This window comes from Mirounga leonina, unplaced genomic scaffold (genome assembly GCF_011800145.1).
Source record: "Mirounga leonina isolate KUSES-001 unplaced genomic scaffold, KU_Mleo_1.0 Mir_53, whole genome shotgun sequence".
NCBI lineage: Eukaryota > Metazoa > Chordata > Mammalia > Carnivora > Phocidae > Mirounga > Mirounga leonina.
Window position 1 is genome coordinate 74931974 of NW_023270807.1, and position 26358 is coordinate 74958331.

Below are 26358 nucleotides of genomic sequence, written 5' to 3' on the forward strand. Positions count from 1 at the left end.
AGACAAAACCAGAGAGGGAGACAAAACATAAGAGACTCTAAATCTTAGGAAACAAACTGAGGGTTGCTGGAGGGAAGGGGGGTGGGAGGGATGGGGTAACTGGGTGATGGACATTGGGGGAGGGTATGTGTTGTAGTGAGCACTGGGTATTATAAAAGACTGATGAATCACAGACCTGTACCCTTGAAACAAGTAATACATTATATGTTAATTAACTGAATTTAAATTAAAAAATTATAGTCTTGAGATTCTTGAGATTACAATTTTTTAAGAATATCTTAACGAATTTTAGAAAATCATTCTGAATCAAATGATAAGAATAAAATGTGAGATACACATTAGTAACAAAGACTATATAAAAAGAATTTTAAGTGGAAATATCCATTTAACATTATAATTATTCTCATTTTAGCACAACCGAATGTTTGCTATGTGCTATGCATTGAAGTAAAGTGCATGAGTTAATGGGAAAGGTCAAAGCATACTGCTAAGCAATTCTTTGAATCCTATGCCCAGAATCAGGTTTAGCCATCAGAGAGATACCTAAACACACTTCAGTGAAATAAAAAAATTCTTTATCACATCTGTGGAGCTAAACACAATATAATTTGAAACTTAAGAGTTACCAGACTAACTGCAGACTTTGCAAAGCACACTATTTTATGGCAAGTACTGATCTTGAAATGCAAAACTATGCCATTAGATCCATACACTGGAGGCTTTTAGATTAACTATTTTTATACTTTGTATGCAAAAATTACATCGCCAAACTATCTGGAGAAGGTTCTGGATTTCTACTGATTCCAATAGACTCATTTTGCCCAGCAACCCTTATAAACAGCACTATGCACTTCCAAATATTTTGAGGGATAGGCTATAATCATGGAATAATACTAAAAACTGATCTACATACGGTAGTTGAACCCATGGCTAAAATCTCATTGGCACATCTAACTAACCAAACAAGTGTAGCTGAACTTGCATAATTACTAGAGTGGCTACTTATCTCAGTATGACCAACCACTTCACTCGTTGTCAATTCACCGAAAATTCCACCATCTATAACTCAAGGAAATTAGTTCATATCATGAAATGCTTAGCTTTAAACACAAATTAACTCTAGAATACTACTGTCCAGAGAGTAAACCATAAAATATTCTTTTCATCTTAAGTGGATCTTTTTATTTCAAATGATAGACCTGGAATTTCTAGAAAGGATTTTAGATTATAAGCCACCTCCTTTTAAACATATTTATTCCATGGGGCTGGACTATGACACAGACTATAAAAACAAAATGTATAAGATATATGTGTATGTGTGTGTGTGTGTGTGTGTGTGTACATACAAAGTACAAAGGGACACGGGTTTATCTCATGAGGAAACACTGAGGACAGACTGTTCAGGGATACTTGGGTATTGACTAATTTCTCCCTTGGCACGGCTATCACAACAGAAGCTGGTTCCAAAACTAAGGCAGCTCAGTGTTTGTAAACATGCAAAATTTCTCCCGGATTCATTCTTTTTTAATTCTTTTTTATCTTGTATCACTGCTAGCATATCATCAGATCATAAGATAATTGCAATAGAGACCCAATTTTTTCCCAATCAATCCATCTTGCGTGGAACCACCAGAGGCTTGTTCCTTGAACACTTGCTTATTCAAGAACTAAATCATGGCTCCCATCTCCCTACCCCATGAAGTTAACACTATACTCATGGGTTTCAGGCACTTTACAATCTTACTGCATCCAACCATATCCATTTTTTATACAAATTATAAGCACAGTCAGACTATTTTTCTCAATCTTCTCAAGTAGTTTATATTCACTTTCCTCTATATTTTTTAAGAAAACTTATTTTGTATAATTATAGAGTCTCAGGAAGTTGCGAGGATAGTACAAAGGTAGAGGACTTCTTTTATCCCTTCATTTAGGATAGGTCTGCTGTTGACAAATTCTTCATCTGAGAATATCTTGATTTTCTATTCCTGGAGACTATTTTCAATGCATAGAGAATTCAGATTAACAGTTCTTTCAGTGCTTGAATGTCATGCCACTTCCTCTGTCCTCTATCTTTTCTGGTGAGAGGTCCATGGTCAACGGTATTGATTTTCCTCTGTAGGTATGATGTTGTTTTTCCTTCTCTGCTTTCAAGATATTTTTGTCTTTAGTTTTTAGAAGTTTGACTATATTGTGTCTTGGTGTGGAATTCTTTGGGTTTCCCTGTTTGTGGTTCTTGAATCCATACTTTTAGATTTGGGTTTCTTGATAAATTTGGAAAGTTTTTAGCTATGTTTCTTCAAATACATTTATAGTCCTAACCTCTTCCCAGGTCTCCAATGACACAAATGTTAGACCTTTTGTTATGGTTCCACAGGTCTCTCGGTCTCTGTTAATTTTTTGTTTTGTTTTGTTTTTCAGTCTATTTCCTCTCTGTTGATACCTTCAAGTCACCAATTCTTCCCTCTGTCCATTTTATTGTTGAACCAATCCATTTAGCTTTTTATTTTGGTTATAGTATTTTGACTCCTAAAATTTCCTTTTGGATTTTATTTCTTTGCTGATACTTTCTAACTTTAAATTTGTTGCATGCGTGAGACAAACACATGTGTATAGGGGAAGAAGGAGGTCTGGCCCTGTTACCACTGAGTGATAGTGAAAATCCTTAACTCTCTAAGTCCCCTCTGATACAATCCTAGCAAGGAGTGGCAAGGGTGTCCCATTACTGCCAGGTTAAGGATGGAAGTCCAGACTGTGCCCAAGTCTTGCTAGCAGGATTTTCTGTGGTGTTTGGCTGGATTAAAGTGGTCACTTTCTATAAAAATGCGTCCTGATAGACTACCCCTTTCCTGGTCCTTTTCGCTAGAGAGTATGTGTTTATTGACCCCACCTTTTTATCCTGCATCTGATAGTGTTCTTAATCATTCATTCTAGGATATATGAGGCAAAAAGAAAATCTAGGGAATTCATCTCTGAGTGGCCAATAGATTATGTCACTATTCTCAGAAAATATACTTTCTCCAACAACAAAATATAAACATTTTTATTTCCCACTTTTAATTTTATAACAGTTAATATGAAAACCATAAAGTATGGCTAATAACGTGGACAATTTTAAATTACAGCTTTCAAAAAAATCTACCATATATTTCCATTAGAACCTTTTTCTTAGACCTTTATTCAAAATAATGCTAATTTAAAAATGATGATTTTTAGAAAACATACACACATATAAATATTTGAATATAGAACAATTTATTTGCTAGTTTAGGAAACAGCTATTCCCTCACAATAAAATTTCAATTTCCTTAAGAGTGACTAAATTTACTTGGCTAGATGTGGCACAGTTTCAAAATATGTGTCAATAAAAAAGTCAATAAGGTTTCCAAAAATATAGCAGTATGGTATAGTGAAAGCTGGTGAAACTGAGCAAAAGGTTACCTGGGTAAAGGCAGATCAGTGTTCCAAACTGCTTACCAAGACCTCTTAGTTTAAAAAAAGTTTAGTAGTTTCTCAGATTTTAATATTTTTTGGCAGTTTTTGTGCTGCCTACAATTTTACTGTCATTAGGAGGCGAGGGTCGGTGGGCCTCTTCCTCCACCTTCTCTCTGGCCCCCAGCTTCCCTGCATTTCAGATTATAATTTTTGTTTTCCAGGATCATAAGTTTCTCAGAAGTCAGTGGACTTCTGGGGTCAGTATTATGTATTCTAGACATGCCAACACTGGTCTTTAGGACACACAGCTTTCATTAATATGATATTCATACCAAAAACACCACAAAAATTAAACAACATACTCACCACTTCCACTGAGTATATCAGGTTTGGCCTTCATCATTTTACAAAATTGTCTTCGGCAGTTTTCTATCCACTCAGTTTGTTTATCAGACATTTTGAAGCATAATAGAAGTTTGCCAAGATCACTGTCTAATAAGAAACACAACATGTTATATTATTATAATGAGATGCTAGAAACACTGAAAAATAAGTATTAATGTTAAATATATAAACAGTTACAAATTCCAGAAATAGTATATAGCTTACAAAAGAAAACATTTTTCCGTAATTACATCTTATGCCATCAATTATACTTATTAAAATCCTATAAAATGAATTTATTAAAAGCTCACAAAATGGATTGATTTATAACCATAATTCTTGAATGTTTTTCTTATATGAACATGATTCATTACTGAGTATTTCAAGCAACAGACATCAAATAACAGATGTGATAGATGTAAGATTTCACTACATAGATTGACATGAACATTGTACTCCTTTCTCATGCAATTCAGACACAATTTGATTCATTTCTTTAAAAGCAAAAAGAGAACATAAGCATAGAAAATTTCTAGTCAATTATTTATTTCTACTTCTTGCAAAAAATTATACCAAAAATGAGTGGTGCTGAAAGAGTATCTATGGCTAAAACATAACTTCTTTCTAAGCAATTTCATGAATACATGGCAACTTCCATCTAATTTTATTTTTCCATTTTACTTTTATTCCCAAGAGACCTTTCCATCTTCCATTTTAATATCATTCCCATGAGATTTTGTATTAGAAAACATCTATAAATAATATATTAAAAAGGATGTAGGTATCCTTAAAAAAAGGATATACAAGTACTTATCCAAACAAACATATATACTATCTTCCCACACACATATAAAGATTCAAGGGGGAGAAAAGAGAAGCAATAATGTTTTCTTATTTTCCAGAAGATCATGGTGAAATAAGTAGTCACATAGACTCATACCTTTTAACACTTTCCTTGAAAGACATTTGGGGATCAAAAAGGAACAAGAGCCTTTTGAAAAATAAAGGGTCAAAGTCCTGACTGCCCCTGCCCAAAGATGTGTCTGGGAACACTAACACTACAAAATATATCTGCCAAAGTTCTCTTTGGGCTGATAAATCCCACCAGGAAGATAACAGTGGTCAATCTAATACTAGAGAGAGTCTCAACCAACTCTTACCTTCTTAAAAAAAATAATATTATTTTTATAATAATAAAGCAAGTCCTTACTCTTACATATTTAAAAAATTAATCTTTCTACCATACCAACTATTTTCATTTTTCCATCCAATCTTTGTAAAAATACATTTAAAAAAATATGTATGGAGTTCCTCCTACTTGGCTATAATAATCAAGCCAAAGTCCCTTGCCCTCATGAAACGCACATGTCATAAAACATATGCTTATATATATATATATATTATTCAGTCAAAGGAGAAAATGATTCTTTTTAATAAAAACTCTCAAAACCTTTAACCTAAACTCAAGAAATACCACAGCTGATAATTTTGTTTAATTATATTACTAATAACAAAGTTATAATGTTAAATGTATCTTAATATGAATTAGGCAAAATACTTGATTCAACAGCATTAAAATAATTTTTATAGTTTCCATTTAGAATATCTACATTACTTCTTTCCCAAGAACAAACTATCTAAAGCCTAATAAGAATCACTAGTGGCATATGATTGCAAAGACAAATGTAGCTTTTCATCTCTGTTTTTCCTCTATATCATCTTTTCTATCCATGTATAACCTGTGTTTTATAACTACTATTATCTCCTTCAAGTAGAAGATGCCCATGTAGCTCTTTTGTAAATTACCTGCTCTTGAAAAGTCCTATATTATCCATTCCCTCTTCCCTCCTGCCCTACACCCTCCTCTTGCCCTCCTATCCTTTCACATTAGCTATTCTGTTTTGCTTTTTATCATCTCATTCTAAGAAAAAGAGCACAAGGTACCACAATTGTAAACAGTGCTGAAGCAGCAGATGTGGTGTGCATGTGAATCTACCAGTTGGTGGAAGGGTTAAAGGGTCCAGTTTACCTGGAAATTGGAATTTAGGCTGAGCTAGAGACAGAGTGACTACAAAGACTCCTAGAGACAACTTGGTAGCCTTTATATATATCTGGTTACATTTTCTCAATCAATGAGAGTGTGAGCTTTTCAATTTGCATTCCTCACAGTTAAAAGTATTTAGTGATTTGATATAATGTTAACTGAAAAATACGTGTATCTGTGATATTTAGGTTTGAGGGGAACAATGATTCTTTTATTTCCCCCTCCAAATCTGGGACTAACAGAGTAGTAGATAGGAGTAGATAAATGGAGTCCAAGAAATCTATGTTAGTACTGAAACAGCTAAAGTAGACACCGTTACTTAGATCTGCTGCCATATGAACTCCCAAATGTCTTCCCTGAATTAAACTAACCTATTCAATCACAGACAATGATAGACAACCAAAGGCCTCTGCGAACTAAAATGTACCAATATAACCTAAAGATAGGCTAACATGAAAGTACACCTTACACAAGTAGGCTAATCCAAGATTTTCTAACCTTCTCCCAAGTTCCCCTACCAAACATTCTTCCTACCTTTGTGCAGAATAAGTGGGCAAAGCCAGAGAAAGGCCAATGGTGTTAGACCAGCAAAGGCCCTTGGACATAGAAAATGAGGCAAGAGGAAATGGAATCACAGGAATGGTACTACAAGAATATAATAACTCTATATTAGTAACTATGCGAGTAGAGCAAATATGAATCTGATGTTTTCCCAAAATTTCTATGTTCATAGTAACACAAAAGAATTAAAACCCAGAGTTTTGCTTCTGGCCATGATGGAGGTACTAGGAATAGACTTGCTGTCCTGCTGTAAACAACCTGAAAACTGAATAAAATATAACAAACAATGGTTTCCAAACATTGGGCAACAGGCAGTACAGGACTGTTTTCCCTGAGAAAAGGGAAACTAACGTGGTGAGCTTTACAACTGGCGTTTTATCTTGAAGGAAATTTCAAGATCACTATGCAGGATGGGGATGCTATGGAGGTCTTGTAGAGTTGAAGAGACAGAAGTCAAATTGCAGAGACTGAGGAGGCTAAAAAAATTTGGGATCATAGTACTAAAGAGGAAGAGCAGAGCAAAGAACTACAGCAATCTGTGTAAGCCTTCGTCAAGCTGATTGCAAAATAATCAGCAATGCAAATGAAGAATGAGACTCTACAAGGTTGGGCAAAAAAACAGTTGGGAGCTTGTTAAATGAACAATTCCCAGAATATACTTAGCGCTGGCTGATGTCCAAGTTCCAGAGTGAAGAGTCCTGTAACTAACCAGGATAGTCCATAAAGGTGCCAGAAAAGTAACACCTTAGTAATAGAGTTAAATTTGCAATAAAGGCAACTCTACACCCAACATAACCAAAAAATGAGAGCCTTGAAGGATCAAACTGATCCATGAATAACTTGACAGCACTCTAAAAAATGTCCATTACTATTTAAAGAAAAACAAAATGAATGAATGTGTGTGAATGAATGATGTGAACGAATGATGTCTGATATTCAATAAAGAAATCACTGACATGAGAAAGGGGAAAAATGTGGCTCACAACCAGTAGATAAATCAACTAATAGATCCAGAAAGGACTAGAGTGATATGATTAGGAAAGATTTTAAAGCAGCTATTTTTAAGTATTTAAAGAAAATGTGAACAAAACCAAATGTTTTGGTACAATTTAACCAAATTATACTTTATCCATACTAGAACCCCATTCAGTAAAAAGAGATAGCAAATGGTACACGTAACAAACTGGATGCATCTCAAAACCATTATGCTGAGAGAAAGAAACCAGGCACAAAGTATCCTATATGATTCTATTTGTATGAACCGCTAGTATAGGAAAAACTAATCTTTGGTAGCTATTCTCAAGCAGACTTTGTTTTGCTCTCCAGAAGTTACTTCAGCAGTCTTTACAGACATTTCTGATTGTCATACCTAGGAGTGGGGAGTACAGAAAGAGTTCTACTGGCATCTAGTGGGTGGAGACCAGGGATGCTGCTAAAAATCCTACAAGGCACAGGACCAGACCCTCTGGCAACAAGCAATTACCCAGCCCAAAATACTAAGTGCTGAGGTTGAGAAATCCTAATCTATAGTGGGGGGGTGGGGGGATCAGTAATTGCCTGAGGCTGGGAATAGAGAGCAGTCGACTGCAAGGGACAAATGGAACTTTTGTGGGGTCATAAAAATGTTATATATTTGATTATGGTGGTGCTTATGTGTGTGCAGACATGCCAAAATTCAAACTCTTCTTAAACTGGATGTATTCTGTTGATATAAAAAATTGATTATACATACATATGTGTGTGTAAATGTGGGGCATAATTGAAAGTGACAGTGAATAAAAGCTTCTAAGCATATTAGTGCCTCTAAAATATGAGCAATTATAGTTCCTAATTTGGTATAAAGTCTATATAAGAACTCAATAAACTTTAATTAAAAGTATGGGCATGTATAAAATGATTCACATGAAAAGAACCCTAGTCACAATTTTATAATAAAGTGTTTTAAAGTATAAATTTTTAAAATCCTCATTGTTATATCTTCTTATGAGGTTCTGGCTCCTTTCTCTGTACAATCCAGTCTCCTGTAATGAAATGAATATTCACTTCTTAGGGTTAAATGAGAAAACAGTTGATCTATTTCACCAGGAAGGATCCAGGTTTATATTCTACACACTGAACACAATTTCTTTCTTAAGTCACATTTTTTATTCATTGTTTTTATATACTTCTTACCCTACAGTATTATTTTTAGAGAAAGTACCATATCATAGTTTAGTTTCAGTGTATTAATTATACATCCAGTTATGAAGTTACCATGTTCATCTACTGTTTTGTTTTCCCAAGAGCGGTTTGGTGTGTCTAGTAAGTATATGCTCTTCTTCTCTTTGCTCCTTCAGACCACTATGATTTACAGACAATGCAAAGTTGGAAGAGAAAGTAAAAAATCTTTTTTAAACTCATTCCTTAATTGAGGAAAATGGAAAAAAAAAGGGGGGGGCATCAAGTTTCATGTTCACCAATTATAGTACATATCTAAACTGAAATTCTTTGTTATGGTGAGCACTATAATCTTTTCATACTTGAGGATACTGTATAATTTTTTTCTCAAAAGATTATTACATAGAAATGCTATATTGATTATAAGATTACTATGGACAATATAAAAGGAACCTCAGTTTCAAAGGGAGGAAAAAATATAAGCTCAATATAAGTGCAGAGAAAACCTGCTATTTACATGGAAAACTTTTAGTACTTCTTTCTTAAATGCAATTGTGAATGCCCACTTTACACAGAATATCGTTAACAGATTCTGCAAAAGAAACAAAATAAATGGAAGATTTCATAAACTAACTAGCAACAGATTTCTAGGTTTAATTTAGATAGTCACCTTTGTCTTATCCTGAACCTTATTTGTGTAATATTTCCTTTCCATTTGTATTTCTGCTTGTCCTCTTCCATGTAGTTTAACACAGTCACTTCAGTTTACTTTTATTATAATAAACAAGGGAAGACTCTGGAGCAGTCTCTGAGAAGCAACTGAAAATATGCCCAAATTCTGTATATTAGTTCTCTGTACATCTCTAAATTTGGGAGTATCTAAATTCAATACACATTTTCATTTTATTTGAACTGCATGGGCTCTTAACACATGACATCTATATTTTACAGTTATTCCTCACTGTGGAATTATATCACTTTTCCTTTTTTAAAATATGTGACAATCGGGGTGCCTGGGTGGCTCAGTCGTTAAGTGCCTGCCTTCGGCTTGGGTCATGATCCTGGGGTCCTGGGATCGAGCCCCGCATCGGGCTCCCTGCTCGGCGGGAAGCCTGTTTCTCCCTCTCCCACTCCCCCTGCTTGTGTCCCCTCTCTTGCTGTGTCTCTTTCTGTCAAATAAATAAAATTTTTAAAAATAATAAAATAAAATAAAATATGTGATAATCATTTACTATAAAAGAAATGAGTCACATTTCAAGAAACGAGGAATTCGTTTTCCCTTATCATCTGCACTTAAACTAACAGGTGATCTGTTTTCCCTGGTTGCTATAGATATGTATGTTTCCAGCATGAAGTAGTAAGTACATGAAAATAAGAAGTTTTATTATTCAAAAGTAAATACTTACTCTGATTTATAAGCTAAGTATCTCAACAGCTGCATCTCAAGATTTACTACATTGAAAAGAAACCATAATCTCATACTTCCAGTCCCCTCAGTTACCAGAATGATGTCAAATAAAAGTCATTTACCTTTACCTGCAGAAAATAAATCTTAATTGCAAGGTTAGAAACAATAAGAAAAAAGAATAAAATGTCTGATTTGAAATAAAGGCCTAAATAAGTAGTTGATAAAAGAGAGAATTCATCACTAAAAATATTTATAGACTGACTATAGGTACAAGACATAGTTCAAAAGCTTTTAAAATCAGAACAAACAATATCCATCATTATGTTGTACTATATTTTATGTAATGCCTTACTATTTTCAAAGTACTCTTACATAGTTTTCCTATGGCATTCTGTTCTTAGTTGACTGGAGAAGGAATGGTTATCCTAAATCTTACATAATCAATCAGACTAGCAATGAAATAATCTGGTCTACTCAACTTGTTAGTTGGATACTTTCCTTCTTTTATTAAAATGTAGTTGCTGTTACAGTTCATCTCATTCTCCCTTTTTTTCCTCTTGAAAAGTTTACTTCTACATATTACGTAGGTAGTATTCCAATTTTGATCTATACTATTAGGATTACATAATGGATTGCTATCCCATTTGTAAATTTAAAAAGACAAAAATAATTCATCAAGGACATGGGCATAGACTTAATGTCTGAAAAGGCAGAAATTATCAAAGTGTCAGCAAGAAGTAGCATCAGTGAATAAAGAATTAAACCCAGTAGGGACACAAAATTTATTAAACAAAATCAATATAGATTAATGAGAATGGTCTTGTTAAAATAAGAACATTGTTCCAATGACAAAATTACAATATTTGTAGTTGAAAAGGCTAAACTGTAATATCTTTTAATGCAAACAATTTAAAATACCAGCATGTCTTGAGAGCTAGGATAAAATATGCAGGCATTAAGAATGTAACTACAAAACCCATCAACTTTATTTCTCATTCACTGCACAATGCCTAACTCCAGAGACAGAGACTATAGTACTCTTGTTCTTCAGTTCCAGCTCTAATTTAGAAACTTTCTATTAATATTTGTTTCTTTCTATTGAACAAAATACATTGCAAAGATTATTTTATAAATATTAGTCTGCAATTACAAAATGTTCAAAATAAATTTATATGATACCTATCAAAAAGCCTTTTCTACCCCCAAACATATTATTAAACATTGCCAATGGTTTGCATTTTTGTTTATGCTTTTATAAAGAACCAAATCTATGCAAATAATATAGATTTAATACAGTGGCTTAGATTCAAGTTTCTCACCTAAGAATGGTCCTAACAGACATTTGATCAGTAAGTGGAACCTAATTTCAACACATATTTTATACTGAATTCATTCAGAGCTGAAAATGTACAAACTAAAAAGTAAATTTTAATTGGAATTCACTTCAATTTTATATGATGTCCTCCCTCCTTTTCTTATTAATTTGAAGAGAGAAAAACTACTTCATGTTGGGGGGGGGATACTACAGTGAGATAGTTATATCTCACATATTATGAACTTTAAAAATGACCTGTTTTCTCATATAGGAATAATGTCATCTAAGAATATCCAATTAAAAATATCTGACTATAAAGAGAAATGACTATAAAGAGAAATCAGACTATAAAGATTTTAACATTATGTGGTACACTCCATTAAAGGGAATGATTATCACCAAGGAACTTACTCTTTTATATAGTATTTGAAAGAGAATGTTTTGCCAGGCAGAAAATCAATTTCCTATCAGATAAGTAAAAATGTAGCAGAGGAAGCAGTAAAGTTAAGATACTGAAACTACAAAAGATTAAATTTGAAGTAATCACAGAATAAAGGCTGTACATTTTTTTGGTTATTTTTTTCAATTGTGGAAAAAATGAGATGTAATGCTAACAGTGTATACCTTTTATTTGCTATAAAAACATAAGGTACCACTTTGTAAATTATAAAATAACTATAATAAAGGTGTCTACTTCATGAATGATATATACAGAAGTCTAGCTCAAGGGGCTTTCTAACTGCAAAGCTATTGATGCTCTAAAAAAATGAGTGAGATAGGGGCGCCTGGGTGGCTCAGTCATTAAGCGTCTGCCTTCGGCTCAGGTCATGATCCCAGGGTCCTGGGACTGAGCCCCGCATTGGGCTCCCTGCTCAGCGGGAAGCTTGCTTCTCCCTGTCCCATTCCCCTTGCTTGTGTTCCCTCTCTCGCTGTGTCTCTCTCTGTCAAATAAATAAAATCTTAAAAAAAAAAAAAAATGAGTGAGATAAGAGATCATTCTAGGTTTGAGTAAAAACTTCTCAATTTACATATTAACCTGAAAGGAATTCCCAACGTCCACTGACAAAGATTTGGAAGATAGTGTTTGATGACAGGAAAAATAGAAAAGAAATTCAATGTTAATTCATCCATTCATTCAATAGACATTTATTGTTGTCTACTACCTAAGGCAGGCAGCATTTTTGTCTCATGGAAGTTACACTCTAGGGCAGCTGATAGTGAACAAATACATAAACTCATAGTAAGGTACAGTGCTAATAGTGGAATCCACAGATAGCAAGCCAGAAGGGAAGAAGTATGTATTAGATAAGGTGGAGATAACTTCTCTGAAGAAGTAACATTCAGATTCAGCATAAAAGGTTAAGAAGGAACTACCTGTGTAAAGAGGAGGAGGTAGTACTCCAGGAAAAGGAAACATCAAGAACAAAGGCCCAGAGGTGTAAACTTAATGTATGTATGTATGTATGAAGTTCCCCAATCATATATCCCATAAGGAATTTATATCTAGAATATATAAAGAACTCTTACAACTCAATAATAAAAAGACAAATAATTTAAAAAATAGGCAAAGGATGTGAATAGTCATTTCTCTAAGAAAGATATATAACATGAAGAGATGCTCAACATTATTAGTCATCAGGGACATGCAAATCAAAACCACAATGAAACTGCACTTCACACCCACTAGGACAGCCAGATCACAACACATGATGATGATGATGATGATGATGTGGAGAAATGAGAATCTCATAATACTGTTAGTGAAAAGGTAAAATGGTGCAGCTGCTTTAGAAAATAGTGAGCCAGTTCCTCAAACTATTAAACATCAAATTACCATATAACTCAGCAATTCTACTTCTAGGTATATATTCTAGAGAAATAAAAACATATATTCACGCAGAAATTTGCACATGAATGTTTACCGCAGCATTATTTCTAATAGCCAAAAGGTGGAAACAATCCAAGTGTCCATCAGCAGATATAAATATACAAACAAACTGTGGTATTTGCACGTAATGGAATGTTATTTAATTATAAAAAGGAATGAAGTACTAATCCATACTACAACGTGAACAAACCTTTGAGATGAACCTTGAAAACATTATGCTAAGGAAAAACGTCAGTCATGAAATACCACATACTACACTATTCCATTCATATGAAAAGTCCAAACTAGAGAAATCTCCAGAGACAGAAAGTAGATTAGTGGTTGCTTAGGGCTGGGTGAGAGAAGTGGGGGAAGAGGGAATACTGGTGGTGAAAACGAGGTGGTGAGATGTTCTAAAGTTGTTTGTGGTGATGGTTGTACATATCTATTAATATACTAAAAAATCACTGAATTGCATGCTTTAAATGGGTGAATTATATAGTACATTAATTACATTTCAATAAAGCTGTTTTTAACAAAACAAAAGAACAAGACCCACAGGGTTATGCAGAGTATGTAGGTCAATCACTATAGAGAGAAAGGCCATGAGATGAAGTCAGGGCAAGGGAGAGAAAAGAATGGGAAAGTGACACATTTGTTTATACAGCTGGCTCCCATTAGCTCTTTACTTATTAGAAAGCCCAAAGGAGGTAAACTCTTTCTTGTTTTGTTTCGTTTTTTGTTTTTTAAGGAAGGGCCTTTGGAAGGATATATGGGTAAAGAGTGACATGGTGGACTTGCAAGGAACATGCAGAAGTTCACTTGCATTAGGAGTCACTAATATATTTGAGGTTTTCAATGAGTAGCCATCCGAATTTCTAAGATCCAAGAAAAACAATGCCACGTGGCCCTGCTGCCAGTGGCCCTGGGAGTCAGTGCTGTGCTTTTACTGCTCAGATGGCCCTGTCAGGAGTATGAGAAACATACAAGCCATGACACAAAAAACTCACTCTCTACTTTGAAGATACCAGACCCAGCTGAGTGAATACAGATCCAAATGGTCTCCTGATAAAGACAGGCATTCCACCGTAATAAGGTATATAGAGTACAGGTGTAATCTAGATTGCTGATTATTTTATAATTCAGCCTGAATAAACATTATAAAAGTAATTTAAAAATAAATTGAATATAGGATGCTAGAAAGGAAGGAACAGCAAATTTCTCACCTTCAGATATCTCTCTAATGCTTCCAATAACCAGAGCATGCTATTTAATCCCTCGCGCCATTTTTATTTCAGTATGAAAGTACTGGATTTCTGTTCCTCTTTAGGGAAGGAAGTCCCATCCTGGACACACCAAAATGGAATGGAGTAGAGCAGACTGGCCGATCAGGGGTATAACAATAACTCCTGGGAGATCTAAGTTTAGCTTAGGAAGACAAAGCAATCTGTTTTGTTTTGTTTATCCCATGATCTGTTTCATACAGAAAAGACATTATGAGTCAATCTCCGGTAGTTCACTTTAACAGCTCCTGAACACACTAACCCGTACTGGCTTTTAACCACAGCACAACTCTCCTTTCTCTCACTCCCCTTTCCTTTTTCTCTGCTGCACAGGTAATAGTAAGTTACTGCACTCACAATCTTCTTCCAATTTATCTAAACTCTAGGATAACAGAAAGGTAATATTCCAAGTTATTTCTACCACATGGAAGAGAATTTTTTCATGTGTGTAAGATTATTTATATATCACACACCTGTGATACATACACACGTGCACATGTGTACATATATACCTGTACATGCTTATATATGTATACACATAATGTACATATATATGTACACAAATAGATAATATTAATCACTAGCTTTTAAAGGGCTTTTACATTTTAGTATGGTGACCCTAAAATGGTGCACAAAGAAAAATAACTGAACCAGATGATGTCTCAAGATTCTTATTTACAGATGAAGATAAATTATTTAATAGCTAACACTAATGCCAATGAGCTAACAAGAGGCAATTTAACAGATGAGGAGATGCTAACTGTAGCAAGGAGGATAAATGTAGAAGCTGGGAGACAAATGAGAGGATGTCACCATGTGCACACAACCAAAGTTGATTTTTTCCCCCCACAACAATGAAATTATATCCCAAAATTTTGCAGCACAAATGACAACTAACATAACACCTATCAGAATCAATGAATCATTATTTTCAAGTAAAAAAAGCAAAATGAAAAGTATAAGAACTCCTACCTTCAAAATAGCTATGTTTTAAAGTATTATAAGCTCAAAGACCGTATATTTAAAATTGTACAATGTTTAGTTTATTGAACTGTATTTAACCAGAAACATACTTTCAATTTAGCTTTATAGGTGTTAGAAATTCATTGGCTCCATTTTTCTCATTGAGTTCACAGAGATATCTCTGTGATGTACATTCTGGATTATCCACTGGTGCCTAGACCATTCTCTCCTGCTTAACAAAACTAGAACCACTATTATTAGGAGGAAGTATTAGGTACTGCTATTAAATTGAGAATAATGTCTTAGTCAAACACTTGTGTTTTAGGGACAAAGAGAAAGACAATAGAAGTTGTTGTCCAATATGGTGGGGAAATGTGGAATTAAAGAGGTTTGAAATGGTACTAAAGTAAAACAGCATTGACAGGAATGAAGCCACAAATGTATTGGGCCTTGTTAGCGATGGGAAGCCATTGGAGGGTTTCAATTAAGGAGTAACGGGATGCAATGAACATTTCAACAGCATTACTCTGGTTGCTGTGTTGAGAACACACTGACTACTTGGCAGATTACTGCAATAATACAGGTGAGACAGGAGGGCTGTCATGCAAGAAAGGGATTTCAGATAAGCAGAGTCAAGAGCATTTGCTGACAGATTAGATGTGGGTATGAAGACAAAGAGAAGTCAAAGAATGCCTTCAAGTTTATTGCCTAAAGAACTGGAAGCAAAAGTTGCCATTTCTGAAATGAGTAACAAAACCAAAGGGACAGATTTTGAGGAAGTATGAGAAGTTTATGTCAGACTTGTTAGATGTGGTGTGCTTATTAACCCTCCTAGCAAAGGTGTCAAGTAGGCAGTTAGATATGAATGCAGAGTTGAGGGGAGAGACAGAGGTTAGAGATATAAATCTGACAGCCATCAGCATACTGGACAGGATTTTAGTCATGAGATGAGATGTTCCCCATGACTAAGTACAGCTAGAAAAACAGGCGACTTAAGAACTGAGCCCCGGGGCACTCCAAAGCTTGGAGGTTAGAGGGAAGTGAAAGATCAAAGGAGACAAAAGAACTTGCCAGAAACACAGGATGAAAATCCCATCATGCATTTTCTAGAAGCCAAGTGAAGAAAGTGTTTCAAAAGAAAGGGAGGGAGTGAACATGTTAAATAACAATGTTAAATCTAGTAGGATGAGGACTGATCTACACAGTAGATCTAATCGCAGTGTAATGGTAAGGGTGAAAGCCTCTTTAGCTTTGTGGGTTCAGGAGAAAATGGAAGGAGTTACTGGAATACCAAGATTAGACAACTCCTTCAAAGAATTTTGCAAGAAAAAGGACAGAAATTTAAAAGTGGGTTCAAAAGAAGATATTTTAAATATGGAAGAATTAACAGCATGTTTGTCGGTTCACAAAGAGCCACAATGGAGACCCATCCACAACACCCCCCAAAAACAGCAATAAAGGAAAAAGGGAGAACTGTTAGAAGCATTAGCTTTGAGAAGAAGATGGAATGTAGCAGCCAGCCTTTCTCAGTAACATTGGCAGTTTATTCATAGTAACAAAAATCCGAAATTAGAATAGATTCAGCTAAGTGAGTTGGTGTTTATCAGGAGCACATGGAAGATTTTTTTCTGTTTCTATTTCCTCAGTAACCTAGAAAACAAAATTACATCATCAGATAGGATGGACTGGGATGGAGTGAAGGTTTGATGAGAGAAGATTTTAAAATGATCATCTAGGAGAATACGGACCTGGGGACACCATGTATGACTGCCCGGCAGTATGATGGGCCCACTTACAGTTAATAACCATTCTGCAGTTATCTTCTGGGCTAGAGAGAGACGCTATTATTATTCCCTTTTCTAAATCACTCACAAGAGTAGAGCAGGAATAAAATTATATTCCTCCGTAAACCAATTCCTAGGAATTGATGTTGTAGCTTTTCTTTTCAGGAAGTGTCCATTTAACCTTATTTTTCTTACTTGTCTGCCTTGTTCTGTTTAAAAAATAAGGGACATTTTTTTAATCAAACTATTTTGAAGAACCAAATAATCAAATATGACAGTCACATAATAAAACTGATAATGAATGAATTTGTTGTTCAAAAAATTAATATTAATTTCCAAGTGAAACTCAGCAAAGACAACAATGCTTTATTACAACAAGGAAAGGATCAGGAAAAGGGTTGGGGTACCAAGAATGGATCATGTCTTAATATATCATTTTATCTCCAATGCCTAGTGAAGCACCTGATAATTAGCACTTGAGAAAAATGTTAAATAAAGGAATGAGGGGGCAAATAAATGATGAAACCTACAACAATAATGACAAAATATAAAGGCATTAAGAAGAATGAAAGTAGGAATAGGAAAGCATGAGAGTAACAGACTGAGAAAGGCTTGGGTTCACTGAAAGATTTGAGTCAGTGGGGTAAAGTGTTCAAAATGGTATTCTCTCAAGAGTTTTTTCTTAAAAAATACTTCCTATCACTCACACATCTCTGAAAGCAATAGATTAGGTTGCACAAGAGGAAAACAAAGGCAAAATTTTTAGTGCATTATAAAGACAAATATTAACTTTAGGGGCACCTGGGTGGCTCAGTCGGTTAAGTGTCTACCTTTGGTTCAGGTCATGATCCTGGGGTCCTGGGATTGAGCCCCACATTGGGAATCCCTGCTCAGCAGGGGGTCTACTTCTCCCTCTCCTTCTGCCCCTTCCCCTGCTCATGCTCTCTCTCTTGCGCTCTCACTTAAACAAATAAAATCTTAAAAATCTTAAAAAAAAAACTTAAAAAGCTCCCTTTCTCTTTCCCTAACCCCTAAGTAGATCGAAATAAAAAACAAAGTACAATTTTTGTTTCTATGCAACTGTGAGAAATATAATGTATATCTCAAACACTGGATAGAAATAAAAACAATATATATCAATTGATGGCTTCTTATAATTGTTTCAAAGCAAGTAAATGTAGGAAAAAGTGAAAGATACATGAAGTCTCACACACAAACATTTTTTCAACAATCACTCCATAATATCTTAACCTATGTTAAATGAATCTTATACCTATTTTTTCCAGCACAACTTCAATAGTATTAAAGAAGATCACACTGATAAAAGATTTAACTTCTCAAATTAGTGAGTAGTTTGATCATATATCTTCATATTTCATCTTAGAATTCTCTAATCTAAGAACGGTTTGAATTTTCATTGCTTTCACAATAAAGTCTTGAGCTACACTGGTCTTACAGCTGACCTTGGCATACCAGTTGTCTTACTTCTGGTCTCTCTTGCCCTCACATACCAAATCTCAGACATCCTGAACTACTCACAGTTCTCTGAATATAATTTGCTCCTTTCAAGCCTCTCTGCTGTTTTCCTTTGTCAAAAATGTTCTTATATTACCCAAAAACACGTATTTCGTGCCTTGCTTTAAACTTTGATTTTCTTTGGAAGGGTGTCCTGCATATATGCCATGCTAGCAGGCTACACATTTGACTAGTTCCTATCACACTGCACTACCATACAATTATCTAATTACTTGTATATAGTCTCCAAAAGTTCATGAACTCGTCTGAACTTTTATTATATTTATATAATTTACATTATATTTATATTTCAAATCTCGAGGACCCAGAACTTATGTATGGCATGCAGATACTAAAAAATATTACTCTGCTGAATAACGTCCTATGTATCTAGAATTCATCAAAAATCATAACTCCTTTTTTTAAAACAAAAAGGTTCTGATAAGAATTATTCAATATCATACAAATAATTTAGTAAGAAATTTACAAAGAAATAGGCATAAATGTAACTATATACACAAGCTGAATAAAAAATAGTATTAATCTCCCATAATACTACTTTATCTTTTTTCAAATTATAACCACAAAAGCACTAAAATAACATGGCAGTTGATGGTAAATATCTTACCTTGTTTTAGATCAGCATTTCTTGTAACTTCTGAAAGATAGCAGTTAGGTAAAGGATATGATGAAAACATTGGCCAAGGATATGGATCATCACCCTAATAAAGAAGACAAATGACTTCAGGAAGTAATATAAAATATTGAATTTTAAGGCTTTCTGAAATACTAATTTAAACTGGCTTTTGTTTCATAGATATTAGAGTTGTAACCTAACTAACCAAAACCTATTTAACAATTACAATTCAATACTCCAAAGGATAATAACTAAAATGAAATGTAATAGAAATGACATTACACAAGCCCTGAAGACAAATATATGGTAACTTGTTCTAGCAACTAGGACTGATAATGGTAGCCTTACTATTTTTTTTTCCATGAAAGAGAAATTATAGTCTTCAAAAGAAACCTGTATTTCCTATATTGAAATAGGAAACAAATTCAAAAAACCAAACTGTTTATCTTGTATTGTCAATCATTTCTATCTCATCTTTCCCAGACTGACAAAGCAAAAATGTACTTAAAAAAAAAAAAAAAGCCCTTCAAGGAAAAGCCAATGTCTATGAATATTGATGAAAGTACTCAATATTGCTAATTAAATACAAAAAAAATCTTCATCTAATAAAAATTAGGTATCATGAAAAACAAAGACATTGAAAGTAAACATCATAGACAGAGAAAAATGACAACTTTTTAATGAAACTATAGCCTACTCTGCAACACAAACTAGCACTTATGACCCCTCTGTCACAAAGAATGCTATTTTCATTTTAAAGTGTTTATTTGTATCCTACAGCTTTTCTATTGACAAATATTCCTCTTTACCCTACTCACCTTCTCCAATACCCTTGGGGGCAAAATACGTTCCATGGGACCACCAATAAAATTTATTCTAACAAGAACATGATTTCTCTCTACCGATAAGCCATCGATTATGAAATCCCTGAAAAATAAACATATCAATTTTGTTATCTTAATTGAATATGATTTAATTCCAGAACCGACAGTGGAATGTAAAGAAAAAAGAAAATTTTCTATAAAAAAGTCTGGAAAATGATTAACAATGTATCACTAAAAAAGGGCTAAATTCACATTATCTTACAGCTTTTTTGTCAGAAAGCAAAGAACTGATGGAGATATAATTGATATAATCAGATAAATATTATGAAATAATATTTTCTTGTCAAATGTTACTGCATTTAAAGAAATGGAATTAAGACCTACATTATTTCCACAATGACTTTTTCACATTTTTAGTAAAGGTTCCCTTAGGTTCTAGACTCAGCACCTTAAATTCAAAATCTAAATGTTGCTTTTGAGCAGGTTCCACACTTCCTGCAGCTGTTAATACCACCCTTCTATATCAAATCTAGAGAACCCAGTAATGTGCCTGGTCTTCTATATTCTTCTAAATCCCAGCTAGAATGGAAGCACAATTTTTTTTTTTTAATTACTGAGATGAAAACAATACCAGATATTGAATATGTATTCAATAAATGTCAGCCAAATTGAAGTAATGACAAGTGTGGTAGAAAAAAATCATCAAGATATTACCATAACCTCATTTTGCAATAAACAGAGCTTATGAATATGAATTAACATAATTAAGAGAATGGAGTAAAGAGTTACTACAAGGGACACGAAATCAAACATTTTGTTTAATGACTCATCTTACACATGCAGCCTGAATTTAAAGGTGATACAACTTCATGGAACTATCAATAAAATCAGGTCAAAAAAAAAAAGCTAAATTAAACAAAAAACTCAGAAAGCAAGCCTTCCCCATGAACATCTATCACAATCTTTCTAATGGTGACATTTATATTTTAATTGCTTTTTATTCTGTTATTCAAATCTGCTGAATTCAGATAGGGGAAAAACATGAAACTATACACACAAAATTACTGTCTTAACAGAGCATCTGTAAAGAAAACTATTGTTAATAATATTGTCTTAACAGTTTTGCCTTTGTTTTTACCTGTGGCTTTCAGAGGTCTCTAAGATATTTTCTTCTTGAGCATTTAGCAACGTTTCAGATACTTGATACTGAGCCTCTAGTAGGAGAAGAGTGTCTAGATCACAGCATACCACACTTAATAACCTATATAAACAGGAACAATAAAAATAGATTTTATAAAATATATTCTAAAAGTTTAGAAACTTTCTTGGTGTCTCAAAGTAATACCTACACATGGAAATACAAATTTTATGAGAAAGATCACAGTTACTTCAAATACATTTGTAATAATTTTGATTAGTAATAGACTTCAAAAGTTTTTCTCTTTGGAATATTATTTAAAGACCATGGGCAATTTCTAATCCAGTTTTTCTAAAAAAATTATCTAAATCTAGGACTAGTAAGTTCTCACAACTAATTTAAAAATTATATAGGGAACATTAGCACATCCATAAAAACTGCAAATTGTCACCACTTTCTATCAACAATTAATTACATAAGGAATGACAGAATCATTTTGCTACCAATCCAGGAAATATTCACTAGGTGAAATGTCAATGGCTGACTTTATAATAGTCAAATAAAGCTGAGAATACCAAAACACACTGATCTCTCTCTAAACATGCATGATTTCCACCTGTCTCTCAACATTGCTAAAAGAAAGATAAGTGGAAATCATGTGGATCTCATTGTGATACAAGAGGACGTACACTGCACAATCTATGAAATATTCTTGCCAAGAAAACTGAACCTGAAACTAACCAACAATTACTATACATTACACTATCAGTTTACAGGAAATACAAAAATCAGAGAAATATATTAAAAAATGACACAAGGAGGAAAGAGTCAACCAAATTAAGAATTTAGAAAATCCCACACATCATTATATATTATTTCTTCTGGGGAAAAAATATGAAAACCAGATAAGGTAACTTACAAATTAAAAGCAAATGTGAAGATTTTGTTCTGACTGTGATTCAAGCAAAAACTGTAAAGTGCATTTTTGAGTCACACAGGAAAATATGGGATAGGTACTAGAGGAGATCAAGAAAATGGTGTTAAGTTAGCTATAACAATGACAAGTGGTAATGCTTTTTTTTTTTTTTTAATAAACAGGTCTTATATGTTAGAGATACATACTGAACTGTTCATAGGTAAAATGGCATATCTGGAATTTGCTTTAAGGTACTTAAGAAAAAATATGTATGGGAGTGAGAGAGAGCTAAAACAAGATTGGAAAATACTGATAATTGATAAAAACAAGGTACATGAACTTTCATTATATTATTGCTCTATTTTTTATATGTTTAAAAATTCTATGATAAAAAAGTATATAAAAAAGATAATGTGAAGGTAACAGCAGGGGCTATGGTAGATTGAGTGGTTAGGGACAATTTCTCTGAAAGGCAGCATTTGAGGAATCAGGAGATCCAAGAAGAAACTAACCTTCTAATCACTCATTTCCTGATTTATCTTAGAGTTATAGTCAAATATGAGCTTAAAGTCATACTTATAAGAACATTTATTGCTGAGTGGTCATAAGAGTAAATAAAAAATTTTAAGTGTCCACTCATAGAATGAAGTTCAAATGTTTGGAGTAGATTTTATAGTGGTATACTATGCAGAAATTAGAACAAAGCAGCTATATATGTTTAGATAAAGAATTATCTCCAAAGTATGTTAAGTGAAAAAGGAGAGGCACAAAGCATTGTATATAGCAGTAGCATTTGAACAAAAATGGAAAAACATTTGAATATACATAAATATATATTTGAGTCTTTTTTGTTTTGTTTTTGGGGTTATTGAAAAAAGATTTATTTATTTTGAGAGAGAGAAAGAGAGCATGTGCACACAAGCAGGAGGAAGGGCAAGGGGAGAGGGAGAAAGAGAGAATCTTAAGTGTGGAGCCTGATGTAGGGCTCGATCCCATGACCCTGAGATGGACCTGAGCCAAAATCAAGAGTCAGACGCTTAACTGACTGAGTCACCTAGGTGCCCCTAAATACATATATGTTTTTACACAGAATCTCTCTCCAAGGACAAAACAACTGGTAAGAATTGTTAGCTTTGGGGATGGGGAGGAGATCTGAGTGACTGGAGAGGAACATACTCCTCACTGAATATCTTATAGTTTTTGAATTTTGGTGCAATTGCATGCTTTACCTATTCAATAGCATCCACAGAGAGAAAAAATGTTTGGCAGATGCCTTTAAGAGTCAAAAATGGCAAGAGGAGTTAAAATCGTGGAGTTGTAGGAAGACGTTATGTTTCCCTCATCCCTTGAACACAGCTAGATAATTATCAAATCATTCTGAACACCCAGGAAATTGACCTGAGGACTGAAAGAACAGACTGCACAACTAGAAGGAGAAAAGAGGCCACATCATGGAAGGTAGGAGGTGTGGTGATGTGATTTGGGGAAGAAAAGAATTGTGGTTGCTGCAGAGAGGAGGGAGCCCTGATCATGGAGAGATGAGAGAGAGAAAAAAAGAGAGAGGCTGAGAGAAAGCACACAGGGGATTACACAAAAACACTTCCTCAAAAACACTGAGTGCAAAAATAAGAGGGGCTGATTATCCCAAGTTTTTATAAACAGTGCAGCTTCTGAAGTCTTAGAAGTCCACACCACTGCCAGGATAAACCTGGGGGGCATAGCAGTGCTCTTGTAGAGAAGGAGGGCAGAGGTCCCGGAGCTGATGGCATGCTCTGAGGATCCCCTGGGTCATGATGGAAGAGTTCCCCTTCTTAGAGTGCATTTGGGAGAGGTGGCACTGTCTATCAGGAGACAAAACAGCCGCAGGTGATATTGAGCTGCCCTGTTCATTACCATATGAGCAGAGATGTCTGCTGAGGGCAGCTCATCTGGATGTGGGCTTTTTGCCACACTTTACCATAAACTCCAAACTCCTGCACTATCATGCAACTGCTTTTCTGGGACAAACTGGTACTAGCCACAGCTCGGTAAGACCCTCCCCCAGAGGATCAGTGCCAGGTCCCGAAAATTTGGAGTTTTAAAACCCAGCCACAAGCCTGTGATAAAACACAAGAGCACTAACTAGGCCACCGGTGGGCAGATGGCTTGGACACAGACAGGGTGAAGGCAGGAATCTCACGGAAGCCAGGGACACCAGAGGGGAGATTGTTTGTTCTTCTGTGAGGGCTTCCTGAACAGTGATGGGTGTGAACTCCTCTGTCCATGAACAAGAGCAGCTTACACCACACCCTGCCCCTGTGCTCTGCAAGTGCCTTTTTAATAAGGCAAGTGTGATAGAGAGCCAGAGCAGCAGCAGGGCCCTCCCCCAGAAGACCAGCACAAACCCTTGCATGCACCAGGTCTACTGATCATAGAGCGCTGCAAAGCTTCAGCTCTAGTGAAATTAGGACCAGGAACAGCTTTCCTAACACACAAAAGACAGACATAGACAAAATGCCAAGATGGAGGAATTCATCCCAAAAGAAAGAACAAGAAGAGGTCATGGGCAGGGAGCCAATCAAAACAGATACAAGCAATATGCCTGAACCAGAATTTAAAACAACAATCATAAGGATACTAGCTGGACTTGAGGAAAAAGCACAGAAGAAACCAGAGAGACCCTTACCACAAAGATAAAAGACCTAAAAACTAGTCAGGCTGAAATAAAAAATGCTATAACCAAGATGCAACAGACTGTATGTAATGAACACAAGGATGGAAGAAGCAGAAGAATGAATAAGTGATATAGAAGATAGAATTATGGAAAATAATGAACCTGAAAAGAAGAGGTAAAGAAAAATATTGGCTCACAAATACAGACTTAGGGAACTCAGTGGCTCCATAAAGCATAATAACATACATCATAGGAGCCCCAGAAGAACAAGAGAAGGAAAAAGGGGCAGAAGGTTTATTTGAGCAAATTATAGCTGAAAACTACCCTATCTGGGGAAAGAAACAGACATCCAAATCAAGGAGGCATAAACAACTCCAACCAAAATCAACAAAAGCCTGCCAACACCAAGATATATCGTAGCAAAATTGCAAAATACATAGATAAGGAAAGAATCCTGAAAGCAGCAAGGGAAAAGAAATCCCTAATCTACAAGGGAAGACAAAGCAGATTAGCAGCAGATCACTCCAGAGAAACCTGGCAAGCCAGAAAAAAGTGGCATGATATATTCAGTTTGCTGAATGGGAAAAATCTGCAGCAAAGAATATTTTATCCAGCAAGGCTGTCATTCAGAATTAAAGGAGAGACAGTTTCCCAGACAAGCAAAAACTAAAGGAGCTCATGAACACAAAACCAGCCCTGCAAGAAATATTGAAGGGAATTCTTTCAGAGGGAAAGAAAAACCGAAAGCAACAAAGGCCAGAAAGGAACAGAGAAAATCTCCAGAAACAATGACTTTACAGGCAATATAATGACACTAAATGCATATCTATCAATAATTACTCTGAATGTAAATGTAATAAATGCTCCCATCAAAAGACACAGCATATCAGAATGGGTTAAAAAAAAAAAATCCATCTGCATGCTGCCTACAAGAGACTCATTTTAGAGCTAAAGACCCCTCCAAATTGAAAGTGAGGGGATGAAGAACTATCCATCACACTAATGGACATCAAAAGAAAGTCAGAGTAGCCATAATTATATCAGACAAACTAGATTTTTAAACCAAAGACTGTAACAAGAGATGAAGAAGGGCACTATATCATAATAAAGGGGTCTATCAAACAAGAAGATCTAACAACTGTAACTATTTACAGCTCCCAACTTGGGAGCACCCAAATATATAAATCAATTAATAACAAACATAAAGAAACTCACAGATAATAATACAGTAATAGTAGGGGACTTTAACACCCCACTTGCAGTAATGGATAGATCATCTAAGCAAAAAATCAACAAGCAAACAACGGCTTTGAATGATACACTGGACCAGATGGACTTAATAGACATATTCAGAACATTTCATCCTCAAGCAACAGAATACACATTTTTTTCCAGTGCACATGGAACATTCTCTAAAATAGATCACATACAGAGTCACAAATTAGGCCTTAACTAGAAAAAAAGATTGAGATCA

General features: G+C 34.7%; 1 protein-coding gene across 7 annotated transcripts in view; it reads right to left on the bottom strand.

Moving 5' to 3' along the window:
- Window positions 1-26358, bottom strand: part of TBC1D32 (TBC1 domain family member 32) — a 208581-nt gene that overhangs the window by 57675 nt on the left and 124548 nt on the right. For 6 of the 7 annotated variants that reach the window (XM_034990457.1, XM_034990456.1, XM_034990455.1 and 3 more), the window contains 4 exons: window positions 21316-21438; window positions 20172-20280; window positions 19345-19438; window positions 3802-3927 (listed from right to left, as the gene is read on the bottom strand). In XM_034990457.1, coding sequence (XP_034846348.1) covers window positions 3802-3927; window positions 19345-19438; window positions 20172-20280; window positions 21316-21438 — 452 coding nt within the window. Of the gene's footprint in view, window positions 1-289; window positions 1060-3801; window positions 3928-19344; window positions 19439-20171; window positions 20281-21315; window positions 21439-26358 lie in introns of those variants that run through there. The other variant, XM_034990460.1, reaches the window with a different exon arrangement.